This window comes from Triticum aestivum, chromosome 6D (genome assembly GCF_018294505.1).
Source record: "Triticum aestivum cultivar Chinese Spring chromosome 6D, IWGSC CS RefSeq v2.1, whole genome shotgun sequence".
Classification (NCBI taxonomy): Eukaryota; Viridiplantae; Streptophyta; class Magnoliopsida; order Poales; family Poaceae; genus Triticum; species Triticum aestivum.
This window is the reverse complement of record NC_057811.1, coordinates 322,923,211-322,933,089: the sequence shown is the minus strand read 5'-3', so window position 1 is coordinate 322,933,089 and position 9,879 is coordinate 322,923,211. Positions and strand designations below refer to the sequence as shown.

Sequence of the window (9,879 nt, the reverse complement as noted above, 5' to 3'; positions counted from 1 at the left end):
GAGCGCTCGCGGATCGATACGAGCGACAGCTCTGGGTCCGGTGCGACGCCTCTTGTCGCCCGACGCCGGCCCTTCACGCCCCGCACGCGGATCTGTGCGGGATGCCCAATCTGCTCCGCCCGCCCGACGGCCTACTCCACCTTCGACCGTTGCTCCGCCCGGGCAGCAGTGGGTTCTAGTGCCCGCTCCGCCGACGCCGCGGATGCGGACTCCAAAGTCGGAGGCACGCGCCGCCCGTCGCGAGAGGCGGAGGGAAAGGGAGATAAGGGGCAGGTCCACCGATGCCGCGTGATGCCAGTGCCCGACGAGGAGGAGCGTCTCCTCCAGTAGGTGTACCGTCGCTCACTTACCACGGCGGAGACGGACACCCAGCGGCTTCGGAGGAGCAACGCCAAGCAGCTCCTGCTCGGCATTGAGCAAACCGAGCGGGAGGCGGCGGCGGGGGCGAGGGTGGCCAAGCTCAAGCGTAAGCAAGACCGCATCGTCCGGCGCTTGCAAGGCTACATCGTCATCTCCTCCTCCTCCTCCTCCTCCTCTGACGGGTCCGACTCCGACGGCTCCGATGTCGACCCACCTCCTGCTGCGGACGCCTACAGCAGCACCGTCGACCAGAAGGGCAAAGGGTCGGCGAGGAAGTGGTAAAGCTCACCCTCTCCTTTTAGTATGTGGTTAAAATGCGCCGGATCGTTGAACTGTGTGAACTATGCCCGTTTGGTGATATTTTGGTGATGTTTGTGTGATTATGCTCGTTTGGTATCAGTCTATATGTCTGTTTTCTGTCAATTTTGATCGTTTGATGATCTATGGACTACGTTTGCATGAATTTGTATAAATATAGTGTGCCGGATATGAGATACATGTGACGAGGGAACAGCTACCGAGGCACCCGAGCAAGGTGTCCAAAAGCAGCCAAAATATCAGCGCAAAGCAACAAAACCCAACCGGGTGAGGACGCGCACCCAAACAGTGACGTGCGTGTGACACTCTTGTGAAAGAGGCAGTCGCCGCTGGCGCTGGTCCGGGCAATGCGCCGTGCCTCCCCCCTTGCTAGACGAGGTGTCGGCCTCGAGCGACGATCCTTTCTCAGCTAAGCAAGGTCAGACCGACAGAGGCAATAATTTCTCGCCCTGAGCGAGCAAGAGGACGTGAGCCTGGAGCATTTATGCCCGAAAGGCAGCGGGATACGCAACACGATACGATACTCAATCTCCACGATGAGCTCATCAAACAGAGCATGCGGGCACGCAGAGAAACGCCTGGAGACGAGGCCACGGGGTCAGAGACCGCTGTATGCAATGATACCCCGGCAGGCGGCAGCAGCGGCACGCATTACTGCACTGACACTGAGGCCTTGCCTCGCCGCTGCCGCTGAGCTAGCGAGCTTGTCCCTTGGCCACGGGCAGGGCGCCGCTCAGACGGCCCGAGAGACCGAGAGGGGCATTCAAGTCTCCGGACCCCGGATGATCGCAGGGTTTGCATTGTACATCGGGAATTCAAGAACTACTGCCCCACATGCATCTAATTTCAAGAAGGATGCTAGTGTACATGGATTACACGAGGAGAACTGGACTGCCTCATTGGACACGAAGAGCATAGGTTCCCCTGATGAAAGAAAGCTATGCCATACTGGTTCCGAAATCAATTAAAAGAACATGATAACTCATTAATCTAAAAAAAAGAAACATGATGGCTCATTGAGCTGCACGGATGCTATGGACGAACGATGCTCGCCCAAGGTTGGTTGCTGCTGCTCTCTAGCTCCCTGTGCTGTTGCTCCCAGCATCTGTTACTATGGTAAGCCTCCGTGCCGACTTGATAAACTCGCTGAAATACGCAAAGGAAATTAAAAGCGTGGTGCGTCAGTTCAAGTTAAAGACCGGTCCATTCCGAATTTCTGATAATTTATAGTTTCATTATTACTAGCAAGTTTAACGCACCTGAAAGGCTCGTCACCGGCGTGCTTCACTTCACCGGCGGCGCTACGGTAGAGCACACGGCTCCTCAGTTCCGCACCCTCGATGCAGAACGTCTCGGACAGGCGGTCATAGAGCTCCTCGAACGAGCTCATCGCCGAGCAATCGAGATTCCGGCCGACGGTATCTGACTCCAAGAACACCTTGCATTGCCCGGGCTTCAAACCGAGCTCGGAGACGTGGCTATTGTCTCCGAACAGCCGTGGTCTCTCCGGCGATGTGTTGTCGGTCGAGCCACTGTTCTGAACGACAGTTGAGCCCGAGCCCTGCGATGCATTGCCGGCTTTGTCGGTGTTCCAGTTGAGCGTGCTGTTCCCGGCGGCCGCGGGGGAGCTCACGACGCCTGCCGAGTCGCCACGGCTCATCTGCTGCGCCGTTAGTATTGTCTGCCCGAAGAGCACCAGCCCCGGCGGCTTGGCGTCGTTGGGCCTCTTCGCGCTGGCAGGCAGAGTGGTTGAGACGCCGTTGCGCGCCGGTGAGCTCCCGATGGTCAGGTCAGTGCTGATTCTTGGTGGGAATGGGGTCGTTGCAGGACTGACATGATCGTGGCAACGGAGCCCCGGATACATGAGTCTTGACTGCAGGTGGGTAAGGTGGTGATCCGATAAAAATGGACCAAATTGCGAATGCCTGGCTCCCTGTATGCCTGAAGGAGCACTACAATCCGGGAAGGGGGGGAAGGACGGATGGTAGCTGTCGGTGTGGTGATAATGGTGCTGATGGCCGTGCACCAGTGGGTTTTGGGGGAACGACGGGTTTAGGAGCTGACCCTCGAAGGGGAACTCCGGGTAAGCCGGCATACGGGACTTCTTGCGCGGCGGCGAGAAGGAGGCGAGGTGCATAGCCGGCATGCTCGACACGATCTCGACCAGCCACGGGCTGACCCGCTTCACATTCTGGAGGAGGTCCGGCTCGTCCCACGTCACCTGCGTAGTTACCAAATTGACAAGTGAGCGAAACCTCTACAGAAAAGCAACTGTACGATGATTTGTTGGCGGGGGTGTAGTGCCGTACCTGAAGAAGCCTCCACGGCGACTGCGGCCAACGGGTGGGGTGGGCGACCTGGACGCCGGCGACGGTGCCCATGAACCAGCTGATGCGGGACGAATCCTCGGTCTCGAATGCCATCTTGAACCGCATCCCGGGGCACCACTGAACCCGCATCGCCGCTCGCACTGCAGCGGCGCGCACGCAGAACTCCGGTGTGCTGGCGCGTGGGAAGTACACGACCTCGAACGGCTGTCCACTGCCCGCCAGCCTCGCCGCCTCGACCACGTCCTCGGCGCGCACCTTGCCCCGGGTGCACGGGCTCGCATTGCCTCGCATCGGACCCGAATAGCGGCCCCAGCCGGTCAAAGACAAGGATCCCTCCTCGGCACCGCAGAACCCGCGCTTGGCGCGCCGGATGCCCACGTGGAGGTCCCCGCCGTCGCCGCGCAGGAACACGATGGAGTCGCCGGCCACGAGCTTCTTCTGGTTCACGAACGCGCTCCAGCCCGTGGTGAGCAGGTGCCGGCGCGGGGTGCCCCGGTAGATGTGGCGGAACTTCCACGCAGTCCCGTGTACGTCCTTGGCGATGACGGTCTGCACAGGCGGGTCGGCGGCGTAGTCCAGCCGCGGGAAGATGGTCTCGGCGCAGTACCTCGGCACCGAGAAACCCCCGCCGTTGTTGGCGTCGGACTGCGTCAGAGTCTTGGCGAACGACGCCGGCTTCTCCTGCTCGTCATCAGCCACCGCCGCGACATCGTCCTGGATATCACCATCCGCGTCCGTGGCGCCAAGTGGGGCGAGGCGGATCCTGGCGAAGACCTCGTCGGTGTCCGTGTCGGCCACGTACCGCACGGCGGCGACGCGGCAGGGCACGAGCGCTGGGACGCGCGCCGCGGAGAGATCGGCCCCGGCGTCGAGGCCAAGCGCGTGCTCGGCGTGGCCCTGCGGGAAGTAGTAGACGGTGCAGCCCACCGGCGGCACGGTGCACATGCCGCCCGCGCACGCCAGCCACAGCTGCCGGTCAACGCGCCGCTCGGCGCCCGGCGCCGGCTCCGTCAGGTCCGCGAACGTGATCATCGGGCGAGCACCAACGCCCGAGCGAGGTGGAGGGTTTTCTGGGAGTGGTGATGGACTGGTGGCGCGATGGGTGGGAATCGGAGGCAGAAGCGGAGGCGAGCAACGAACGAGTGGTGCCGTTCCTGCTGCAACTCTCACAACGAACGGCTTATTACGAGTCCCATTCATCAGTGAGTGGGAGACAGTGGGGCTCGACCGGCTCGTGGATATAGTCGAATGGCGCATCGCGAGGAAACAGGGTACGGGACCAGTGGCTACACGTACGCCTGCAGAAGTGTGAGTTTCAGTGTGCGCTAGCACTGCACAGCACTCGTACTGAACTACTGACACGGGCAAGTCCATCGAGGATATACCGCCTAGTGTGTTGCTAGGACATTATGATCGTGACATTTGGTATCTAGAGTCACTCTGATTTCGCCCAAGTTTTGTGTTTCCGGTTTGATTAGCAAAAAATTCCCAGCAAAACACCTCTGCTGTGCCTGGATTCGGTTGAACTGCCGGATAACCTTCACCACGGCGAGATCCACCAAACCGACATCGACGACGCGCATGGAGGGTGCAGAGCTGTCGATCCGCGAGCTCCAATACCTCATTGCTGCTACGACTTCATCAAATCATACCGCCCAGATCGAAACTCTGCCGAGTAAGGTTGATGATGTGCTCAAGTCCCAGTCTGCAATTCTCATTGAGCATTGTCAGACGGCAACGATGGTGACACGGTTGCTGACCTCAACTAACTCCCTTGCCGAGCAAGTCGTCGAGCTAGTGCAACGAGTGGAAATGTTGGAATCTACGCCACCACCTCCGCCTTGTCCTCAAGCCAATGCACACAAGTGGGCCAGTGGGCACGACGTTGCAGCGAAGCACCAGGGAGTTGTGACAAGAACCATTCAGGTTCAGAGGCAAGCCTTGGGCCAAGGACACACGCACATGATCTCCCCCACCCCCACCCCCTCCCCGGTCCATTTTTCAATTATTTGTCACTTTACTGAAGTAGGGAAAAATTCGGGGCGTTATTTTGGTCATGCCAAAACGCCTCACACGAATTTTACTCCATTTGATGGGGATGATCCTAAGTGGTCAGAGTTACTGATGGGTGTGTATGCTAAGTTTGGCATCAACAAATATGAGCAGTACTTGCAACAATTATTCAAGTTACGTGGATATCATGTCAAGTTTGAAGAGCTTATGCATAAAGTGTTAGTTCATAACAAAGGATATGATGAAACTTTCTTAGTTAATAGATTTGTCAACAGTCTCAAGTCTAATATTTGCATAGCTATTAGATTACATCAACCTCGAACTATTGATGTGTCGCTGTTTTTTTTTCGAAAAGGGGATCTCCCCGGCCTCTGCATCAGAGTGATGCATACGGCCATCTTATTAACGAAATAAAAGGTTCCAACAAGGTTCCAAAGTCTCCGACTGAAAAGTAATAAAAAGACAGCTCACACAGAGCTAAAGAGGCTGGACACACAGACTAGCCAAGATAAGACGCCACAACCGGCTGGCTAAAGATAGATAGGTAAACTAATTGCTTATCCTATTACATGACCGCCATCCAAACCGGTTGAAGATATCCCGAGCTACCATCTCCCAGCGGATAGATCCAGTAACCAAATGCTCCCTGGCCTCCATCGGAGTGAGTAGCGACCATGAACGGATCACGGCCGTGGCTCGGAAAATAACCTGCAAAAAGTGAATACGTGATGTTCTGTTAAAAACCAAATCATTTCTGCAAATCATTGATGTGTCGCTGTGCTTGGCCCTTGTACAGGAGGAAGAACTTGACAATATCACGAGGAAGCCATTTTGTAAGGATGATTACAAAGATTGTCACAAACTCTTCATCAAGACAATTCATAGTTCAGACGGGATTTTGCGGGCGGCTCTAGAGCTTCTCAAAACACAAGAAAAAAAAGTAATTTGCTCCTAGCCATAAATGTGTTGATAAGGTTTCTTTGCATGTGTTCTAGGAACTAATGGAGGCTTTCCAAGTAGTCTCTGCTAGTGCAGAGGATCAAGATCGAACACCCAATAGTGATTCAGAGACTGAACTCATGATTCTTTCTGAAGATGCTATGAATGGTAATTCTATGAGGAAATCCTTCAAGCTCCAAGGCTTTGTGGGAAAAAACAATCATGATCCTAATTGATTGTGGTAGCTCTCATAACATCATCGCTGAGCAACTAGCACATAAGCACACATTGGGTCAAACAAAGGTGCATGCTCCAGAGGTGAAACTAGCCGATGGAACCACTACTGCAGGATGCTGCTAACGCGACACTACGATCAGAGACCCTTCGACAAAACTGTGTGCGATGCATTAATCGCAAACGGTGATGTAAAAAATCATCAAAAAAGATGCAAAACGTTTGCGATGACGGATACATCAAACACGGTTCAGATTTTACTTACATGTGCGATGAGGGGCATACGGTTCACTCCAATGAACTATTTGCGATGAAGCAGACCAACAGGAACGGGCAGCCAGATGAAAGTGTGTGCGATATATGGCATACAGTTCACTTGGATTAACTGTTTGTGATTAGGCATCACAACAGAAATGGTCAGCCAGATCAAGGTGTGTGCGATTGACGGTATATACTTCACTCGGATGAACTGTTTGTGATTAGGCGGAACAAAAGAAACGGTCAGCCAGATTAAGGTGTGTGCGATAGAGGGCAAACAGTCCACTCGGATGAACTGTTTGTGTTGAGCCAAGAGAACAGAAATGGTTCAATTTAACAAGATGTATGTGATACGCGGTAAACATGTCTGTAATAAAAAATGTGTGCGTAAACTGATAATGACACAGACGGTTGCTGCTAATAAGACGTGTGTGTTGTGCAATGGGATTGGATACAGAACAACATCACACACACACACACGCACATAGACACACACACTTATAAGGACATGGTTGCATAACCAAATTAAACATCGAATTACATAGGTGGCTACTACACACATGACATTTAATTGCACACACCAAAGTAAACTATTACGTGCATAATTACATAGGTGGCTACTACACACATGACATTTCCACACAACAAAGTAAACTATATATTACATGCATAATTAAATAGGATAAACGATCATTTGATAATCATCTACTTCTTGTGACGCTTGCAGCTACTGCTCTGCTTGTGGCTTGATCCGGCCTCGTCGATTTTGGGAATGAGGCACTTCCTCATGTCAATGATCCGCCTGTGCATCTCGTAGCATGTGTACACGCTCTTGGCCGCAAACCTGAGGTGAGGTTCATCCAGTTGCCGCATCCAGGCCCCGTGCCAGGATACGAGACTTGTTCTGTTGGCATCCTGCTTCATCTTTTCGTAGTATGGGTCGATGATGGCCGAGGCGAGTTCAACCAGGGAGTCCTTCTTCGTGCGGCCTCGGACCCTGTAGTGGTCATGGATTTCGACAAGGTTCTTGCGGAGCAAGCCCGTAACCATGAGCGCTTTTACATCGTTGGAGGTTTCCACCGTAGCGAACTTGTAGTCGGTGCTGTTGACAAACCTGGCGAAACAATCGCAAGGCTATGTGACCATGCAATAGTGGTAGATGACGACATGATGGCGCATGCACAACTAGGCGACGGCAACCTTCTGATCTTTGCCGGGATGACCGCCAGTGTACTGGAGGTCGATGCCGACCATCTTGTACTTGTCTCGAGCAAGCAACTGATGCACGGTGTTGATGTAGTCCTCCACCACGGCTGGGTCGATGGTGTACACCACCGAGAGATCCGTCTCCCTCGCGTGGGTCTCCACTTTATGCTCGCCGAACTCCATTGGAGCGCCGCTAGATATCCTCTCTGTATGTGTCGTCGTGGGTGTGCTTGTTGTGTTGTGGGGCGAGATTGAAAGGTTGAAGAGACTACGGTAATAATGGTCGTGGGAATTAATGGGGAAGCCGGATGGCCTGGAATATCCGCGCGCCCGGATGGCAGTTCTAATTTGCAGCGCGTAACTCCATCGTGTCGCACGTAACTCCATCGTGGCGACGCACGTGGCGCAACCGCATGCATATGGGCCCCCAACATGATCGTGTGCAGGCCCTGGCCGTGGGCAGAGCGCGCGTGCAGGGACGCGAGCAGAGCGCTCCGCGGTCGCCTCAACGGCGAGCAACCATATATATGCATATAGCAGTTGAACACGCAAGGAAAAACTGTCCACAAGCCGAGTGCGTGGAGGTACGCGAGCAGAGCGCGCTGATGGATGCGAGCAGAGCGCGCCGCGGCGCCTAATGGCAAGCAGAGCGCGCTGAGGACGCGAGCAGAGGCTGGCACAGTGATACGTGGCAAATAAGACGAACTGTGTGAACGATGGCGGGGACATCAAGCACGAATCAGATTAGAGTTGCGTGTGCGATATGTGGCATACAATTGATCCATCCGAGCTGTTTGTGATGGAATAAGCCGTGTGTGTTGTGGGCAAACGCTTGCTGGTATACAACCGTTTGCGATTGATGAATTCATCACCGATGGGTTCCCTAGTGTGGTCCGTGTGCGATGTGATATGCTTTGTCTGCATAACATTTATGCTCTGTGTACAGAAGAAGAACATATATATACTTATAACAAGACATGATTGCAAAACCAAATTAAACATCCAATTACGTTATATAACAAATACCATACATATTGCAAGGTTCAAATTCCAGCATTACAAGGCCCAAATTCAAAGGTTACAATTCAAACACATAAAATTCATCTTATTCAGATTCTTTTTCATGCATTATTTCTGTGAAAGGATCAGCCACCGAGAAGTCATATAGCGATTCGATATAGTGACTTCCGAAAAATCTGTCATATGAAGTTACAAACTGAAAGTCAGCTTCTGCAGAGCCTTTTCCATTCTGCTGTAGACGCTTGTGCTCTTTAGCAATCCATTCACTCCTGCACAGTAAATATAGGGCAAACCTCATTACCTTGAGCAACCTTGCTTTCTCAACAAAGAACCTGGCGAATATAATTTCTGGTGTGGTGCCTCGGTACTCATTAAAAGTAATTTTTGTGAGATGAAGATCAAGGCATTCAATGGACTGTTATATTCCCCAACATTTTCTACTTTCGGGCCTGCTAGTATCTGCAAATGAAGACAACATATTAGTGCCTAGCTGCAGATTTGAAACACTTCGGGCCTCTTTGATTTGCAGAATTTCTAAAATACACAAAAAGAGTGAAATGCCACCTTCAATCTTTCATGATAAACTTTTATCACGAAAGCATGTTGGGCGAAGGAATAAAACTTGTACAACACTAGCATCTCAAAAAAAAAATATGTATTGAAATCCTCCAAATTTCCTTTAAGAAATCATTATAAATTTGTCATTGTAATCATGGGTAAAAGTAACAAAAAATTGAGCTCCGTTGTGGTTAACAATTAACAGGAAAGGAGCATCACCTCTATGTATAGCTTCTCCGTGCAAGGAAAGCATCTAAGGAATCTAACAACTTCATCCAGATCGGGGCTGACAGATTATAGTGCCAAGATCTTTACTATGCGTAGAGGCCGGGTCAAGCTTGTGGGAATCATTTTCTGGATGATAAGCGAACATATAGATCAACAACAATTAGATAAAATGTGATGTCCAATAATATATAAGAAGGAGATGAAGAAGATTGTTTTACCTAAACGGATAATGATCTAGTAACAAGTTCGTTGAATTCAACACACGAATAGCCCAACACTGTCAATTTCGGTGTGTGAATGACCCTGATTCTTGCTGGACATAATTTATCAAGTACATACAATCTCTCGAGGAAAGGCGCATTCTCAATGACCATATCATGAAACTCCTCAACTGACAGCCTTGGGCGGCGCCAGC

The 9,879-nt window shown here is 52.1% G+C and overlaps 1 protein-coding gene across 1 annotated transcript; it reads right to left on the bottom strand.

Moving 5' to 3' along the window:
* Window positions 1-1,492: 1,492 nt before the first annotated feature.
* Window positions 1,493-4,201, bottom strand: LOC123144881 (auxin response factor 8). Its single transcript, XM_044564131.1, has 3 exons — window positions 2,988-4,201; window positions 1,938-2,899; window positions 1,493-1,824 (listed from the first exon to the last, which is right to left on the bottom strand). The coding sequence occupies exons 1-3, from the start codon at window positions 4,038-4,040 to the stop codon at window positions 1,755-1,757; spliced, it is 2,085 nt and encodes a 694-aa protein (XP_044420066.1). The 5' UTR covers window positions 4,041-4,201; the 3' UTR covers window positions 1,493-1,754.
* Between the last annotated feature and the right edge of the window lie 5,678 nt (window positions 4,202-9,879).

Bases quoted from the DNA above. Each gene is read 5' to 3' on its own strand.
- LOC123144881 (XM_044564131.1), bottom strand. From the start codon at position 4,040: ATGATCACGTTCGCGGACCTGACGGAGCCGGCGCCGGGCGCCGAGCGG. The intron at 2,900-2,987 runs GTACGGCACTAC...GTAACTACGCAG, and splicing joins CGCCGTGGAGGCTTCTTCAG to GTGACGTGGGACGAGCCGGA. The intron at 1,825-1,937 runs GTGCGTTAAACT...TGCGTATTTCAG, and splicing joins GCCGGTGACGAGCCTTTCAG to CGAGTTTATCAAGTCGGCAC.